Here is a 19,589-nt window from a genome sequence, read left to right on the forward strand (position 1 = left end):
TTTGAGTTTGTTGACACCCATCCAGTCCCCAACAGCCTCCAGGCACCGGCACATCACTTCCACTGCTTCGTTGACTGGACATGGGGTGGAGATGTACAACTGGGTATCATCCGCATATTGATGATACCTCACCCCATGCCCTTGGATGATCTCACCCAGCGGTTTCATGTAGATATTAAATAGCAGGGGGGAGAGGACCGACCCCTGAGGCACCCCACAAGGGAGAAACCTAGAGGTCGACATGGTCGTAAGCATCATGTTTGGAATACAAGGCAGGAAAAAACATTGAATGTTTTACATGTCTATTGTTTGTAAATCACATGGAAGAAAAAATATATCAACACTGCAGATCTTTACAATTCATATAGAGATGTTCCCCAGTGCTAACAACAAAGAATAAATTGGATCAAAGTTGTAATAATAAATAAATAATCTAACTCCTAAGATAAAAGGCTGAAAATTATGGCTGGGGACTCATATTTTGCTCTGTAAATATGCGTTCTTTTAAACCAGGTTTCCAACCTGACAATGCTCTCAATAAATAATTAAAAGGGAAGGAGCAGGGGATTCCAGTGCAGGCACTCCTTATGAATTAAGCGTTAAAGGTGTGTATTGAAATGTGTCCATGGCATGACTCTATTGATGAATGTGTTTATGTCAGTCACCTCAGACTATGACTCATGGATATGGTTAATCATTCCCCTGAGAACACTCCTTGAAAAGCTTAAGCAGAAGAGTTGCTCATACGGTGTTTATTATCTATTGTGCTACACTATGGTCATAAATCGAACATTACTACTCAAAATTCTTTCCAGGCTGGTGTAAGATCAAAGCTACAAGGATTTGGGATCGTTAAAAACAACTGCATGTACATGATTATTTTTATATCAGTGTTGTAAAATAAAAGCCTTTCTTTTAAAGGCTGTCCTCAATTGCAGCTAGCCTAGCCCTGGAGCCAAGGAGAAAACTGCTTCTTGACATGCACGTTGGAACTTATAAAGCTGACTTGGACACGCTGTTCTGTTATTCAGCATGACTGAAAAGCTTTAAAAAGTTTTACAAACAAAGCAAAATGAAATCAGCTAGCATTCATATATACAAAGCCTGGATTTGGATGTTAATTGGTTCAATATAAATTGCAGAGATTACAAAAAGAAGGATCTTTATAACTTTTAAAATGTTTTCAAAAAACAGAATTTGAATAGAGATAATTGCTAAGTTTATATTGCTAAGTTTCCAAACATTCAGTTCAGATCTTCTTTACACCCTCAGCTATTAGGTTTCTTTGTTCTATTATATTTGGGACATTAATCAGGCTGGTCAAATTATCAACCTGGGTTTGTCAGTTGAGTCATATATAATTGATACAGCTTGCATCAAATCAGAGAGTTAGAAAAATTAGTGAAGAAATACTGCCACTACATGGACAACATAGTTAATTAACAACACGGGTTTTTAATTAACTTAACAGTTAATGTTTTAAATGTTTTAGATACTGATAGGTATACATTTAGAAAGAAATATAACTTTAGGATGCATTAAAACATTCCACAAGTATTTTCCTAAGTAAACAAATAAAACAAATAAATAAATGTCCCATATATATCACATCTCTGACTCACTTGGCATCTCTGAGATTCCATGCACTGTCCCTGACCTACAGTGCCTCTCACCTACTCATAAACTTTCCAACCAGCACCTCTTGCATACCCCCTTGTACCCTTTCCCAACCCGTGCAGCACCTCTCATACACCTCTTGCACCCTTCTGACGTACGAGATATGCCCATTGCACATATCCTCTCCAATCTTCCCTATAACCCCTTTGCTTCTTTCCCCATCTTCCTGTGGGCCTGGTACTTGCAATTTCCTACCAATCTCCCCAGTAACATTGGTTATGGAAAGCACACAGGACGTTGCCTTACTTAATGACTGTGATATTTAGCTGACAATGGCAACTGGGACCACAGAGGCTGCTGTTGCAATGTGGTCATGTATCACTTTATTCACCAACATTCTCTCATTGTAAATTGAGGAATACATATCTAGTCTTGTTTTTTTTAACAACCCCCAAATTAATCTCAAGCACTGCATGAACTTCACAAATCACACTAAAGATTAACATTGGAAACTGGTTCTTAATACAATTCCCTGAAACTTATAACTCCTTTTCCGACATCTGCATTATTTCTTACCATTTGTGTTAAGAGCCTATATCAAGCACACTACTGCATTTCCTAATCATTAGTCAATTTCTGATGTGGAAGATTAATTCAGTTACTCACAAAATTCAAATACTCATATATACTTTGTAGAAGGAGAACTATGGTGAGTTTACGTTAGGTAGTCTGGTAGCACTTTTTCTGACTAACCGTAGTTGTGTCTGATGAACTGTGCTGTAATTCACAAAATCTTGTAAAATAAAAAGCTGAAAAGGTGCTGAGTCCTCCTGACTTTTTATACATTTCAGGAAACATCTCCCATTCCCCAAACAAGTTAACTTGTCAAGAATAGAAGATTACAGATTACTAACTAAATCACACCATTACACGCTTTGCAGTGTATTCCCATCATAATACTCTTCCAAATACCTTCAGATCATCAGCCTCAGGTTTTTCAGTCTCTGAATCGTCATCTTCCTATAAGACAAAGAATGTACAGAATTAAGCTTTAAATTGTCAGCAAGTTCTTGCGCATTTGGCAAGGGACTTGCACTAAATAGCCTAATTTTGCTTTTAAATTCAGCTGGGCTGCTCTCTCAACTTTCCCAAACTCTGTTAAAATGGCAATTTAAGGGCAAAAAGATATAAATAAGTTAAGTTTACTTCTAAGATGGTAGGGTAGATTCTAGGAACACACACAATACTGGATTTCTATTTTTAAAAGGGCATTACAAGTCAACAAATAGGATAAATTTTATCACTAGAGAATTATATTTTTGCCAATTTTATTCTAATAAATAAAACAGGTAACACTAGGCAAATATAAGGACAACTAGCCATGCAACCACTTAACAACATACAGTATCTCTGATTTTAGAGTCTGCAAAACAGAGTTTCAAGATGGTAAGAAAACAATTGTAAATATTGTGTACAATGGAATGTGGGATCCTTGGTGCCCTCTGACCTGGAAGGTTTTCTTAAACAATAGAGTGAATAGAAAATGAGAAAGAGTACTTTTCTAAACAGTAGAATAATAATAATAATAATAATAATAATAATAATAATAATAATAATAATAATAATTTATTAGATTTGTATGCCGCCCCTCTCCGAGGACTCGGAGCATATAATTACTACCATAGAACTGTATTATCAATCGATAGCATGCCCCAAGTTCTTCATTGCTAAACATTGGCCCTGAAACTCTGTAACACTTCTATTTTAGGATTCAACAATCCTGTAGGTTACAGCCTCCACATTTATTATCATATCCACTGTGTCTTTTTCTATTTTTGTTTCAAGTTTTTTATTTTGTTTTACATATATGTATCAATGTGTGCAGTGTGGCACCTGGGTGTCATACATTCTAATACGAATAAGACTAGTAGAATTAATCATAATTATTACATTCAACCAACTTCTACATTTCTAATAATAATAAATATTTATATTATGTTATAGTCTCTCATTTAATTATTCCATGTTTTCCATTATTGCTTTTATTTTATTATCTAAAAGTATATACACTAATATGCCCACTTTCTCTCATTTCTATCTCTTATTCTAACTTTTAATCATGTCACTGTCATTTAAAAGTCGTTTTCTTTCTATCCTACCTTACTTCTAATTGTCTCACCTACCTAAAAAAGGAAAAAAAGATAGAAAAGCAAATCAGAACAAAAGAAAAAACATCTCTTGTCTGCTTCAGTACTTTAGTTGCTATGCTTTTTATTGACTTGCCTCCTATATTCCTCTTGAATCTTTCTCTGTGTCTGCATCTACTTGTTGACTATTCAATCTAAATATTTCTATCATCTCTACCATCTTCCACTGTCTAGTTACCAAAATGTTTACCCAATCCCCTATCATCCTTTCAAAAGTATCTTCCTGTATCCCCAATTCTCTTTTTAACTCTCTTAAAATATTTCCTCCTTGTTTAATTAATCAATCACTGTTATTTTTATTATTTCCTCCTTGTTTTCCTGTTAACTTCACTGTTCTTTCGGTTCTTTCTTTTCCTCCATTTCTTCTGTTGGCTTCTCCTTTCCCTGGGCGTTTTGGTCTTTACTCATCATCCCTCGCATAGTATTTTCTATTTTTTCCATAGTCTCTTTATAAATCCTTTGTCCATGATGTCCTTTGTGTTTTGAAAAGGCAACACCATCTCCTTCAAGATTTCACTCATTTCTTCCTTATAAAGCATATCTTTTTTAAAGCCCAACTTTTGTCTAGTAATCCATGAACCATTTATTCAGTCCTAAAGCTGCACTTCAAGGAATACACTAATTACAGTTCAATAGAATAGAATAGAACGGAACAGAATAGAATTTGAATTCTTTATTGACCAACTGTAATTTGGACATAAAAGAATTTGTCTTTGGTGCATATGCTCTCAGTGTACATAAAAGAAAAGGTACATGTGTCAAGAATCATGAGGTACAACACTTAATGATTGTCATAGGGTACAAATAATCAATCAGGAAGCAATCAATATGAATATAAATCATAAGGATACAAGCAAGGGGTTACAGTCATACCTTAAGTCAGGGGTCGACAAAGTTGTTCAGAATCTAGGAGCCAGCCAAAAAATTTAGGAGCCAGAATTTTTTTTAAGCAAACTTGGTTTTTTGCCGAGTCTCCACCTGACATCGCTTTCACCCCCTCTGTCTCCTCCTTCCTCTCTCATCTCTTTCCTTCCTCTCCCTCCCTTTCTCTCTTTCCTTTCTCTCCCTTTCTGTCTATCCTTTCTATCTCTCACCCCTTCTCCCTCTTTCATTCCCTTTCTCTCCCTCCCTTTCTCTCTCATTCCTTTCTCTCCCTCTTTCCTTCCTATCTCTCTTTCTTTTTCTCCCTCCTTCATATCTTCTTTCTCTCCCCCTTCCTCCCTATTTCCTTTCTCCCCTCCCTTTCTCTTCCTTTTTCTCTATCCTTTCTACTTCTTACTCTTTCTTTCTCTCCCTCCTTCATTCAATTTTCTCTCCCTCCCTTTCTCTCCCTTTCTCTCTCTTTCCTTTCTCTCCCTCCCTTTCTCTTCCTTTTTCTCTATCCTTTCTACTTCTTACTCTTTCTTTCTCTCCCTCCTTCATTCAATTTTCTCTCCCCCCCTTCCTCCCTCTTTCCTTTCTCTCCCTCCCTTTCTCTTCCTTTTTCTCTATCCTTTCTACTTCTTACTCTTTCTTTCTCTCCCTCCTTCATTCAATTTTCTCTCCCCCCCTTCCTCCCTCTTTCCTTTCTCCCCCTCCCTTTCTCTTCCTTTTTCTCTATCCTTTCTGCTTCTTACTCTTTCTTTCTCTCCCTCCTTCATTCAATTTTCTCTCCCTCCCTTACTCTCTCTTTCCTTTCTCTCCCTCCCTTGTTCTCCCCTGGGGCTGCCTGTGCCTGCCCTGCACCACCCAACACGGACGGACAGCCCCCGGTCGTCGGTTCGTCGCCCCCCACCCCCCCACGGAGGGAGATCAGGCTGGCGAGGGCGGTAGAACTACGTCACCAGCCACTGGAGGGAGATCGGGCTGGCGGGGGCGGCGAATCCACCTCCCCAGCCGCGCGGAGGGAAATCCGGTAGGCGGGCGGGTGGCCGCGGCTCCCTGCGCGCCCCTGGAAAAGCGTACAGGGAACGGTGCCCGGGGCCGCTTTAGCCGCCCCCCGCTCCCCCCGCCATCTCCCCGCGACTGCCTGTGCCGCTGCAGCCGCGGCCCCCCCCCCCGCTCCCACCGCCAGTGCCGACAGGGAACCTTCAGCTGGGCGGGCGCTGCCGTGCCGGTGCCTCCGACCTCCCGGTTCCTGCTCGATGCCGCGGTTTCTGGCGCTCTCCTGCTGGGCCCCAAAGAAGGAAGGCGGGAAAAAGGCGCGAAGAATGGAGCTCTCCTTCCTGCCTGCCTTCTTTGGGACCCAGCAGGAGAGCGCCAGAAACCGCGGCATCGGGCAGGAGCGGAGAGGTCAGAGGCACCGCAGCGCCCTGCCCAGGCGGCACACCGGTTGGGAAACGCTGACATACAGTACAGCAGGCAACATTTTCTAGGCGCCAGACAACATTTTCTAGGCGCCACTGGCGACCAGGCGCCTGGGTTTGTCGAACCTTGCCTTAAGTGGGAGGAGATGGGTGAAAGGAATGATGACAAGACTAATAGTAATAGTAATGCAACTGTAGTCAATAGTTTGACAGTGGTGAAGAAAATATTTGTTTAGCAGTGATGGTGTTTGGGAAAAAAATATTCTTGTGTCTAGTTGTCTTGGTGTGCAGTGCTCTACAGCGTCGTTTTGAGGATAGGAGTTGAAACAATTTATGTCCAAGATACAAGCCCTCTTTTTGACTTGTGCAATATACAGGTCCTCAATGGAAGGCAGATTGGCAGTAACTCTTTTTTCCTGAAGTTCTGATTGTCCTCTGAAGTCTGTGTCTATCTTGTTAGGTTGCAGAACCAAACCAGACAGTTATAGAGATGCAATAATTCCTCTGTAGAACTGTATCAGCAGCTCCTTGGGCAATTTGAACTTATCCAGTAAATAATTTCAGTCCTTCATAAAGGTATTCCCAGACTTATATATTTTCCTTTTGTCAGCAGATGGCATTCTCAACATAGATTTCAGTGTTGCCACTAATCAATTGTTGTTTTAGTTGTAGTTCAATTATAAAAGCAAGATAAGTTTTTAAAGTAAAAGATTCCGGCATTTTAAGATGCCTTCCCAGTTTAGGAGTGCAATTTTCTGTGTATTTAAAAACTTATTATTTTTCTCTCTTTACCTCTCTTTTTTCCGGTCTGGTATTTCCCTCAAAATGCTCAATTGCCACTTAAACAAATAATTCTGAGCAAATAGTTCTAAATTATTTCTTGTGGTTAAGATTTTAAATGGGGAAAAAATTCTGTCCTCCAGTTCCAATCACTGTTCACGTACTTCATTCCACCAGCAGTCTTAGTTGTTCCTTAGTTGTCCCATCTTCATGGCAACCATCTTTAGGCTGCCTCTTCTTCTCACCGTGGCTGAGAGGGAAAAAAGCCCTGGGTTGTATAGGAGAGCTGCAACTTTGCAACCTCACAGGGTGCCCTCTTTACTTCACTGCCCCTACAGGGCAGTTTTGGCTCCTTTTGGAGCCAACCAAAGGGGAGAACTCAGCACAGGAGCGTGGAAACTGAGCACAGGTGTCTGATTCCTATCACAACCTCAACCAGACGTCCCCACTGTGTCTTTCTGAAACTGAAGTTGTTATCCAGATTTGCTACTGGGATTCTACTTTAGGTAATTATTCAAACTCAACACGAGATTAAATATTGAGTAACCAGAGTTATAGGAATTCCCACAATAAAAAGGATGACCTAATTCTTTTGCCACATTATGAGGATATTTTTTAAAATTGCAAATATGCTTTCTTCTATATGAAAAATGGAATTATAGATACCATTATTTAAGATTAAACTTAGAATTTACAAAGATAATAAGCATAATGTTGTAACTTTGTAATTTAATTTTAACTTATATCAGCATGAAATTTATTTATTATATTTGTATGCCGCCCCTCTCCGTAGACTTGGGGCGGCATACAAATCTAATATCAATATTGTGAGCATATGTGGTAGATATTTGGGACGAGGTATCAATATTATATTATTAATACACAGCTCTCCCTCTTATTGCTACTAACTGATCTAAAAGAAGGGGCAAGAATCCTGAACAAGTGTCCCAGATGTGTCTTGACACAATTGAAGGTGAAAAAAACATAATTTAGACAATAGTATACCGTAACTACCATCTGCAGAGGATATCAAAATAAGCAAGATGCACTTTTGAGCAAGTGAACTGATGCACACACATAACAAGTGGGATTTGCACTATGATATTCAAATATTTGTTTATGATGTTCAAATAAACCGCCATCTACAGATGCTTGATAGCGCTTATAAGTTCTGCCAATCAGTATAGAGATATAGAATCTCAAAGATGAACTGAATTATGAATTTATCTGATGGCATGTGAGCCGTTGCCCTAGCTTAGCTCCAACATGCATGTGCAAGCCGGCCAGCTGATTTTCGGCTCACAAGGAGGTTCTGGGAGGGCACTTTCGGCTTCCAGAGGAACTCTGGGAATGAGAGGATGGGGCATTTTTGCCATCCCCAGGCTCCAGGGAAGTCTACTGGGCCCTGCCGGAAGTCGAGAAATGGGCCATTTCTGGCCTGCAGAGGGCCTCCGGGGGGGGGGGGAGAGGCTGTTTTGGCCCTCCACGGGCATTGAATAATGAGTGTGGACACTTATATCTGTCTAATAGTGCGTGCACACGTGCTTTCGGCACCTGAGGGAAAAAAGGTTCACCATCACTGTTCTAGAATATAAAAATTTACTTCTAAAATCTAGAAATGTTATGTGTACATCAATTATAAAATAGGTCATTTTATTTTTACATTAAGATTTGATTTTGCAAACAAAAAGGTATTTTCACTGAAGGAAGTTAGGGATAAACAATGGGATTTTCCATTTTCTATAAGAATTCCTCTAGGAATTCTGTGATAACTTCAAATACAATACATATAAACAAAAGCAACAAAGATACAAAAAAATAATATTCTTAATATTAACCTGCAATCCAAGTCTGACTGCTATATAACAAAATACCTACTGACTGTCTGCTGTTTTCATCTTCTTCTTCATCATAACCATCCTCTTCTCCTTCCATTTTACTGAAGTCATCTTCTCCATAGCTTTCTGACACCAAACCACCTTTTTCTTCTAGACCATCCAAAGGAAGAAAATGGTTAATAGTCACTTTGCAACCCAGTGAAAAATACATGCAGAAGATTTATACTGTTGTACAAAATCACATAAATACACCTGCTGAAATAAAACTACCCTGATAAACAAGAACTGTGATCTTTTACTTAAGTAACCTTTCTTCAGTCCCTCTAGTGTAAGTTCTTTCTTGCTAACTAGGCATTAGTGTTACTATGTTTTGCATATACCATGGCACTTAAAAGTGTGTGAACTTGTTTAAATTTACAATGTTTCCTCAGAAATATAACCTAAAACATAATCTGTTCTCCATACAGATACTAAAACTAGTTAAAGAGAAGTTAAATAACAAATGAGTCAAAACATTATAATACATTTATTTACTGAGGAAACCTACAAACTTGTAGTGTGGCTAAAGTAAATGACCCTCTAGGACAGGGGTGTCAAACTGGTGACCCGCAGGCCAGATGCGTCACCCCCACCCCAGCTCTGCAAATGGGAAAAATGTTGTGAAATGTCAATTGATGGCAACATGATGTCACAAATTTAACACTTGTGCTCTAGGATTATCAATTCATTTAAAGGGGAAATTCAGGGGTTTCAGTCAATGATTGAAGATAATCAGGTGTGTATGTGAAAGGTTATTCAAATAATGGAATTCTGAGTATTCACTTTCAAAGACTGTAAAGGGGAGTGTGTTATGGCTCAAACAAAGGAGGTATCTCCCAAAAACATTGTTGATCCTTACCAGGCTAGAAAATGTTACAAAATTATTTCCAAAGAGTTTGCATTCTATTAGTCCACTCTCAGGCAGACTGTGTGTAAATAGAGATAACTGAACACCACCATTACCCTTACCAGGAGTGGTTGACCAACTACGAACATACAAAAGGTAAGGTGTGTAATACTTCAGGAGGTGTCAAAGAGGCCCAGAGTAACATCTAAGGAACTAAAGGCTTTTTTCCACTGGTGGATGTCAGTGTTTGTGAAACTATCATCAGAAAAACACTGAACAACAATGGTGTACCTGGCAAGGTTGCAAGGAGAAAGCCATTAGTCTCCAAACGAAGAAAATTGTTGTCCATCTACCATTTGCGAAAGACCATGCAGATAAACCAGAAGGCAACTGGAAGAATGTTCTGTGCACAGATAAGACCAAAATAGAAATTTCTGACTTGAATGAAAAACATGTTTGGTGAAAGGCAAACACTGCATTTCAGCATAAGAACTTTATCCCATTTGTGAGACCTGATGGCAGCAGTAAAAGTTACTGGAAGCAAAGGTTCACATACATTTACCACAAACATGTATGCAGTTCTGTATCATTTCCCCCAATAAATCATTACATATGATGTTTTGGCTCACTTGTTTAATTAGGTTCTCTTTATCTAACTTTAGGATTGGTGGGGAGAACGGATCACATTTTAGGTCTTTTAAGCACCATTGTATATGCCAAATTTACCAAGTCAAATATCTGATATTTTATCTAACAACTAGTGTGAGATAAATTAACAGGAGTCCAGAAGAATAATAAAAGAAAAAGCTTTTTATTTTAACGACATGCACATGACCAACCTGGGGATAGGATAAATATCCATATCACAAAGGTAATTTCCAAATACAATATGCCATATACACCTTTCCCTGTCCCTTCTTTGGACTTTCCCCTCTTAAGACACCCCTCCATTACACAACAATCTTATATAACTTTATTGGCAAGCTTTTACATCCTTTGGCCCTTGTTCATGGTGTTTTTTGGTACTTTCTAACATTTTCTGATGGTCATTGTCATTAACCACTTATGGTTCTACTTATGATCCAAGTGAACTTGTCCTCATCCTCCCACATATTCTCCATAGCTCATACTCCTCTAAAGCCAGACATATCCTGTTTAGGTTAACTGCAGATGGATAGCCAAAGTACATTTCTTAATATGTAATCATGTTGTGATTTCAACACAACCCTTCCTTTATTATTTATTTATTTGATTCCTATGCCGCCCTTCTCAACCAACTCAGGGCAGCTTACAACAGAAATAAATACAAAGCATGTAAGAAATCTAATATTAAAAAATTCTAAAAATTATAAACTCCCATTTTCCTAAGAAACAATCATCCACATTCATCCAATTAAATTAACCATTCGTGACATCGCCGGAGTTAGTTCTTAACACTCATGGCTCCCCCATGCTTGTGGGCAAAGATGGAGTTATTTATTTATTTAATTTGTATGCCGCCCCTCTCCGATTTGTGAAAGGTCAGGAGGTGGGGGTGGTATGAATCTCCGGAGGGAGTTGGTTCCAAAGGGTGGAGCCGCCACAGAGAAGGCTCTTCCCCTAGGCCCTGCCAGATGACATTGCCTGGCTGATGGGACCTGGAGAAGGCCAAAATCCCTGTGACCTGACCGTCACCGGGATTTACCCTTTTACCAGAGCAAAGGGTCATATTTTGGGATGGAGGCTTTTATTCTTTTCTCACAACTAGGTTGGTATGGTAGAACTCACACTGAAGAGGCTTGAAGAAAGCAATCCCTTCAAGTAACCGTGAGGGTTGAAGTTTAATTAACAGCGTAACCAAATAAAATGGTGCTTCACATTTTCAGAAAGGCACCTTCTCCAATAACCAAATTATCCGCCCAGAGATCATTCGAGCGGAATATACCGCAACAAACACCTATCAGCCAAAATTACAGAGCCTTACAACCCCTTCCGTGAAACGGAGGATGGAGAGAGGGGGAAAGCTTCAGCGGGGAGTAGAGCCATTTTCATACCTCCCTGAACACGAAGCCAAAGCCAATCAACCCTAGGATGCATCAGCGCATCCAGCGAAGGTTAGAAGCAGATCGGGAGCCATCCCGATCAAGCTTCCAAAGAAGAAACGAAGCATGGCGTCTTATTAAAACCCAACCCAACCGCCGCCGCCCCAAGGCCTCACCCGTCCCTCCTCCTCGATCGCTACCGACTTCGCCGGCCTCGCTACCAGACTCGGGCTCGGAATCTTCCGCATAAACTGCCAAGGACGATAGAACGCTTTTTTTCGCCGCCGCCGCCATCTTCCTTTTTCAAACTCTTTAAATTCTCTTCCGGCGCAAGAAAATGGCGTCAGCGAAGCGATCGCCGGAACTATCTTCCTTCTGTTCGGGAATTCCGATAGACGCGGACTAATTTTTCTCCCTTAAGGTATCTCTCTCTCCCTCGCAAGGAGGACTCCGTGTACTGGCGGATGCCGTTGAAAACAGAGCACTTTTATTCCTAAAGTCTCAGCCTTTCAACGCCTCCTTACGTCATCAACTCGCGCTGAAGCGATGCCGAAGTCTCGCAGGCTGTTGGAAAAATAAAGCCGTCTGAATTAACCGGGATTGTGGCAACGGCTGCGGCCGCAGCGGAGCTTTAGGGCGCAAGGTGGATGTAGTTTCGGAGCCCTGGGAAGGAAGGGAGTTTGATACAGCTAGTTTATGGATGCACTAAAACCCTTCGCCGCGGTCTCGAGTTTCGGTTTCGGCTTCCCTCAGATGGAAAAGGTTGGAGTGTTGGTTGGAGATTATTTTTTATCCCGCCGATTTTTGTAATCCCTGGACAAGGGGCTGAACTTTTTTCATCGTGCTTCTTTTAACCTGCTAAGTTTTTTTCTCTCTAGCAGATTTGCCTCAGAAAGTAATGGGAGAAAAGGGATAATAAAAAAGGAAATTCAGGAAATCTTGGTCTCTTGAGTTAGGTGTCGGTTAAAATAGCGATTTGTTCTCCCAAGCCCACCCCACCCCTCCTTAAACGGTTAAATATGATATCGTGCGAATTTTTTTAAAAATGCATTTTGTGAAGCATTTTCTGAAAGCTAACCTAAAAAAAAAAATCTAAAATTTGGCTGAATGCTTTTGGGCAAACGCTACTTGAACGATCTAAAAACTGTAGACTAAACTGGGAAGAAGAATTTACCTACCTACCTATCAATCATCTCTCTCTCTCTCTCTCTCTCTCTCTCTCTCTCTCTCTCTCTCTCTCTCTCTCTCTCTCTATCTATCTATATATATATATATATATATATATTCGTAAATTTTCACGGGTATATGTATGTAGATTGTTCTGAGTTCGGGTTTTGCCCTGTGTAATATTTTGCATGTCTATGCGACGTTTCGGTGAAATTACATTCACCATCATCAGGCTGAAGTTCCAAGCTTCGTGCTGTTGTAAAATGGTTTGTTTATATTTTGTTTATATTTTGTATTATATTTTGTTTATATTTTGTATTCATGTTCATATTTCATATTGTTCAAAATATGAACAAGCGGTAGGTATTATCTCGCTTGTTCATATTTTGTATTCATGTTCATATTTCATATTGTTCAAAATATGAACAAGCGGGATGATACCTCCCACTTACCAGACATTTGGAAACCAGCCCTCAAAATATGAACAAGCGGGATGATACCTCCCACTTACCAGACATCTGGAAACCAGCCCTCAAAGGTATCCCAGCCATAGAAACCAGACTCAGAACACACATTGTAAAACAATCAAGTAGCCTGCAAGTTCCAACTACTCAGGATATCACGCCTAATCTACAACCATTAACTAATCAGCATACCTCAGCTACATCAACGACCCCAGATGTTACCCCACTGACTCACCAGGAAGTTTCTACACAACAGGCAATTGCTGAGCCATCAGACCACACCCAGCCACCAGTATTTATAGAAGGAAGGCAGCTCAGGTCTCTCAGTGTTCGCCTTAGAACAAGGACAGAAACACCAGCCTGAAGATGACGAGTGAGACCTCGTCGAAACGTCGCCAGAAATTTCAAAATCCTACATGGGAAGAAACCTGAATATACCAAGACCGTTATATATATATATATAGGTATGACGGTCTTGGCATATTCGGGTTTCTTCCCGTGTAGGATTTGGAAATTTCTGGCGCCGTTAGAAGGAAGGCAGCTCAGGTCTTGCTGTGTTCACCCTAGAACAAGGACAGAAGCACCAGCCTGAAGATGACGAGTGGGACCTCGTCGAAACTTCGCCAGAAATTTCCAAATCCTACACGGGAAGAAACCTGAATATGCCAAGACCGTCATATATATATATACTGACCAACCAACTGACCTATTTGGATTCATATGCCACCCTACTCCCAGAGGACTCCCGAAAATAACATCCTGAAAAGACAGCTGCTTCCCTATTGTTCAGAAAATCACATTGAATTGAGCTCCATTTGAAGGAAAAGAAGGTTGGGGACATAGGAGCTGCAAGGCAATAGAAAAAGTAGTACTGTACATATAAGAGCAATCTGCATTCCGAAAAAAGCAACAAAATGGTTACATTTTTTGTGCCTAGCTTCTTGTAGTCTTTGGATTACAATTCAAAATACTTATGTAGCTTTGCTTTTTCTATAGGCTAATAAAGAGCAAAAACTCTATTGTATTTTACTAAGTCAGAATATAACTAACACGGTGATGGTTGTATAAAAATAAATTAGATTTCATTTTAAAGAAGATAGCATTATTGAAATACATCTGTTATGCCTATGCAGGTGATGGTTTTGCAAGAAAAGAAAATAATTGCATGAAGACCCCTTTCCTTACCTGTAGTTTGAATTATTCCTAATATTGGCTTTTAAAATGAGTAGCATCTCTTCCTCAAGATTGGAAGATAGAGTTCTGCAAACTCTGACAAAAGTTTTTGGATTTAACTCTTTCAAGACTTCATTGCAAGGAAGTGCAACAATGACTGTGGTAAAAGGTAAATCGCAAGTACTTTTTATGAGAGTATAAAATATTTTTAACATGTCATCCAAAGATTCCCAGCTTTCCAAAACATGGCAAGTATTAAATTCTATTCCCTGCAACAATAAGATAAAAATACACAGTGAAAAAGTTCTGGATATTATAAAAGGTTTTTTTTCTACTGCTGAAATTACAGAAAATATTTTAGAGTCATTATTTCAATTGCAGATTTCCCTAGACACTATTAAAATGAGTAATTAAACTTGGCCAAATTAATTTATCTGGGAAATAAACCTCAATGAAACAGACTGTTTTCTAAGGAAATGAACTGTCAGTTCCAAAGGTTATGCTAGTTGAGAAATCATGAAAATGTATTACAATTTGAATGATGCTGGCTTAACTTCATGAACTGAAATGTGATTTACTACAATTTATTCTGAAAATTTTCAGTTAACTGAAATTTCCTAAAACATCCAAACAGAAGAGCTATGGACTAGAGTCAGATTTTGTCATTCCTAGTATGGAAATCAAATAAAACTGCACAGGTGGTCTTCAACCTATGACCACAATTGAGCCCAAAATTTATATTAAGTGAGAAATTTGCTAAGTGAGTTTTGCCCCATTTTACAATGTTTCTTGCCACATTTGTTAAACAAATTACTGAGGTTTGTTAAATTAGTAACAGGTTTGTTAAATGAATCTAGCTTCCCCATTGTCTTTGTCAGAAGGTTACAAAAGATGGTCACACGATCCCTGGACACTGCCACTCATAAATATGAACCATCTGTCAAGCATCCAAATATAAATAGCTTGACCATGGGGATGCTTTAATGTTCACAAGTGTGAAAAAGAGTCATAAATCACTTTTTAAAGTACTGTGATAACTTCAGATTGTCACTTAATGAACTGTTGTAAGTCATGACTTTTCCTGACCCATAAAAATGAACCATTTCACCTTAATTCAACAACCCATAACATTAAATCAACATTAGTCCTGTTCTATTGGCTGGGAAATCCAGCACCTCTAGTTCTCCCAGCCTATCTGGAATTAAAGCAAATAGAAATCTAGTCACATCCATCACCCAGAAAAAGAAGAGCTGCAAAGAACTTGTTCTCCTGACCATGGCACTCTTCTCCATCTTCTATTTGCCCTGTAGTTGCTATACCAGAAGAGCATGCTGTGCCAAAAATCTTGAGAGCTGATAGTGTTCATGCAGGCAGAGCTTTTTGAACAAGGAGTTTTTTCTTATAAAGATAATTTATTATATGGCATTCAGAAGTGCAAATTTCATAGTTTCAGTTACATTTGATTAATTTCATACGCATTCCATGTAACAGTGAAATTCATGGACATGTTTCAGCAATTTCAATGGGCATTTCTACAGGGCTTGGTGGCTTTTTGATGGCCAGTTTAGAGCCTCATTTAAATAATATCTGGATACATGATACTAGAATGCACTCATTAAACTTGATCCTGTGGTACCTTTTTTCTGGACTCAGCCTGGGAGGAAAAAGGTTCTGTCACTGAATAGCAGAAAGTCAAGCTCACTCCAATATAAAGCATTTCTTTTAGATCATTTTCATAGAGTATCTAGTTCTAATATGTTTTACTACAATATATTGTCTCGGTAATATATTGTGCTTTTATGGATATATGTAAGGTTGGTATTACATGCATATCCTGGGGGAAAAATTGTTCTTGCCTTTCTGCAAAACAGAATCTGGAGATACTTGTAATTGAAAAAAAGATCTTTGTACATTTTATTGTTGCTTTTTCAGGGGAAAAGGATGTATTTGTATGTATGCCAACGGGAGCAGGAAAATCCTTGTGTTACCAGCTTCCAGCAGTTTTGGCAAAGGGGATCACGATAGTGATTTCACCATTAATTTCACTTATTCAGGTATCTTCTACAATTGTTTGAAAGAAGAAACACATTTCTGTAAATAGAAAAATGCCTTAGAATAGAAAAATGTGGTTGAATGTACCTCATGTGTGATTACATTCCCAGCAATTGGGTGATATGGATGGATACATTTTAGCCAATTTCTTGTTGCTTGTTTTGAAAAGACTTGTTTCCATGCTTTTTATATTTGTTTGTATGTGTAAGAAAGGCTGCTACTCTACCTTAATTCCCTGTGTTTGCAGTTCCTGATTTGATTTTAAATTTCCTTGTTTATGGAACATGGAATTAGCATTTTCTTTGAACTTCAGGTATTACCATAGTGAGATTATATATGTAATTATTCTGAATTATCTTTCTGTATAAAACTTTAGAGAAGTTTCAGGTAAATAAAAATTCATTGTCATTTTAATCATCTTTTAAAATTAAATAGAGACAAATTGAATAGTACTGGTAATTTCAACCATTGTAGTTTAAAAAATATTCTTAAGGACAGTGGTGGGCTACGAGCTGGAACGCTAAATTGCGCTCGCTACCGCGGCTCATAAGTTCTTGCCGGGCCAGTGCAATTTTGCTTCCGCACCTGTGGAGGTAGCAAAATCGTGCATGGAGCCACAGGTGTGCCCGTGTTTCGGCATGCGTGGAAGCAAAAAAACTTCACCGAAACACGGACGCACCTGCGGCACCGTGCACGATTTTGCTACCTCCACAGGTGCAGAAGCAAAATTGTGGTGGCCCCACAAGAACTTACGAGCCGCAGCGGCAAGCACAATTTAGCGTTCCAGCTTGTAGCCCACTGCTGCTTAAGGAACTAAAATTAAAATTTGCACGTCTAACAAATGTGTTTGAAAATTCTAAATATAGTTAGATGATCATAAATGTCTTTAAATTGCAGCAGTTTGCTGGTCAGATTCTTTTGGTAAAGTTACCTTTCTGTTTTCCCGTAGGACCAAGTGGATCATTTGCTCTCTCTCAAAGTCAGAGTGAGCTCTTTCAATTCCAAGTTGTCCGCTCAGGAGAGAAAAGCCATCCTTGCTGATTTGACAAGTGACCATCCTAAGATAAAGCTGCTGTACATCACTCCAGAGATGGCAGCTTCTCCTTCTTTTCAGCCCTCATTGGAGCGTCTAATATCTCAAAAACTTATCTCTTATCTGGTAATTGATGAAGCTCACTGTGTTTCCCAGTGGGGCCATGACTTTCGACCGGACTATCTTCATCTTGGCTCCTTGCGTTGTCGCATGCCCAATGTATCATGCATAGCCCTGACAGCCACAGCGACGAAGCAAGTTCAGGAAGATATTACAGGCCTGCTGAAGCTAAAGCAGCCTGTCACCACTTTCAGGACACCTTGCTTCAGGCCCAATCTGTATTATGATGTGCAGCATAAAGACCTTTTGGCAGATTCCTATGAAAATTTGAAGGATTTCTGTCTGAAGTCTCTTGGACAGCAAAATGAATTAGGGGTGAGTGAAATCTATCTCTCCCCCAAAAAAGGTTGTTTGTGGCTTGCGGGTCTTAGGTAACTTACAACTATCATGATAGACAAAACTTAGATTGTGTTCTGACCTAGGCTTCCGCAAATAATGAAACAGACTCCTTGTTCTGAAAACCTCCTTTTTTTTGGACTAATGTGAATTTCTCATAATTACAATCTTTGTAGCATCCCCACGATCATAATTCAGAGGCTTGTCAACTGGTTCATACTTATGACCATTGCTGTATCCCAAGGTCATATTTTGCAGCCTTCTGACAAGCAAAGTCAGTAGATATGCAGGAATAAAGGAAGGATATAAATAAGTGCATAGGTGACATCAGGGGTGGGTTCTAACTTACCTCGCTGCCGGTTCACTTTCTCCCATGCTGCATGGGCACGCTGTGGGCATGCGCAGTGCCGGAGGAGAAAAAAGCCCAAAACAAGATGGCAATGTATGCGCAGTGCTGGAAATCTGACTTCTGTGCATGGTCAGAAGAAAAGGGGAAAAATATGAAAAAGAAAGATGGTGGCACCCACGGACCGACACCAACTGAACCAGTTCCATGACATTGTGACATCACCAGCAGGTTGCTACTGGTTCGGGTGAATCGATCCGAACTGGGAGGAACCCACCTCTGGATTACATGTATCCAAAAGGCTCTGAAGAAATAATCCAAATTCTGCAGATTTCATTTAGGGAGTATGAACTTTTTAGCAGAAAGTGGAGTTTGAATTCTCCAATTCAATTTAGCAGAGTCAGATTGGGGCAAAAGGAGTGTATATGAAAATGCAGATTATATAAATATTGTATAGGAATATAAGATTATATAAATTTACATATGTGTTGTAGAATTCTAGCTCATTGTGAGGTAAACATAACTTGTGTCACCTCATGGGAAATGGAATAAATATAATATTACTTTATTCATTTACCCATGAGGTGATACAAGTTGTATAGTCTATTGAATTTTTTAAAAAGAAAGCTACGGGTATTTTTTAAGACAATGAGGCATTGTGGTTATATCCAGGATCAGTCATAGACATTCTTGGGCCACTCACTATTTATTAATCCAGTATACTCTACAGATTTTTATAGAAGACATCAGAGAAAAGGATGCTATGTATGCAAAAAGGATGTTGAGACTCTGGAAAGAGTGTAGAGAAGAGCAACAAAGATGATTAGGGCACTAGAGGCTAAAACTTATGAAGAACGGTTGCAGAAACCGGGCATGGCTAGTTTAATGAAAAGAAGGGCCAGGGGAGACATGATAGCAGTGTTCCAATATCTCAGGGGTTGCCACAAAGAAGAAGGAATCAAGCTATTCTCCAAAGCACCTGAGGTTAGAACAAGAATCAATGGGTGGAAACTAAACAAGGAAAGAAGTAACTTAGAACTAAGGAGAAATTTCCTGACAGTTAGAACAATTAATCAGTGGAACAGCTTGCCTCCAGAAGTTGTGAATGCTCCAACACTGGAAGTTTTTAAGACAGATGGATAACCATCTATCTGAAGTAGTGTAGGGTTTCCTGCCTAAGCAGGGGGTTGGACTAGAAGACCTCCAAGGTCCCTTCCAGCTCTGTTGTTGTTGTTGCTGGGCAGCCACAGCAGACTTCTCCCGG

At 39.5% G+C, this 19,589-nt stretch overlaps 2 protein-coding genes across 6 annotated transcripts in view; one reads left to right on the top strand and one right to left on the bottom strand.

Moving 5' to 3' along the window:
• SAP30BP (SAP30 binding protein) overlaps nt 1-12,356 on the bottom strand; it is a 46,604-nt gene extending 34,248 nt beyond the window's left edge. The window contains exons 1-4 of one of the 2 annotated variants that reach the window (XM_070739918.1): nt 11,811-12,356; nt 9,905-10,016; nt 8,768-8,877; nt 2,590-2,637 (exon numbers count right to left, since the gene is read on the bottom strand). In XM_070739918.1, the coding sequence (XP_070596019.1) occupies nt 2,590-2,637; nt 8,768-8,877; nt 9,905-9,962 (216 nt within the window). In that variant the 5' untranslated portion in view covers nt 9,963-10,016; nt 11,811-12,356. The remainder of the gene's footprint in view (nt 1-2,589; nt 2,638-8,767; nt 8,878-9,904; nt 10,017-11,810) is intronic. The other variant, XM_070739917.1, reaches the window with a different exon arrangement.
• Nucleotides 12,175-19,589, top strand: part of RECQL5 (RecQ like helicase 5) — an 85,194-nt gene continuing 77,779 nt past the window's right edge. For 3 of the 4 annotated variants that reach the window (XR_011558077.1, XM_070739915.1, XM_070739916.1), the window contains exons 1-3: nt 14,405-14,607; nt 16,371-16,492; nt 17,440-17,958. Coding sequence is in view for 3 of the 4 variants with exons in the window: in XM_070739915.1 (XP_070596016.1) it covers nt 14,487-14,607; nt 16,371-16,492; nt 17,440-17,958 (762 nt within the window). In the remaining variant the exon portion in view is untranslated. Of the gene's footprint in view, nt 12,397-14,398; nt 14,608-16,370; nt 16,493-17,439; nt 17,959-19,589 lie in introns of those variants that run through there. The other variant, XM_070739914.1, reaches the window with a different exon arrangement.

Source organism: Erythrolamprus reginae, chromosome 2, assembly GCF_031021105.1.
Source record: "Erythrolamprus reginae isolate rEryReg1 chromosome 2, rEryReg1.hap1, whole genome shotgun sequence".
In the NCBI taxonomy this organism is placed as follows: domain Eukaryota; kingdom Metazoa; phylum Chordata; class Lepidosauria; order Squamata; family Dipsadidae; genus Erythrolamprus; species Erythrolamprus reginae.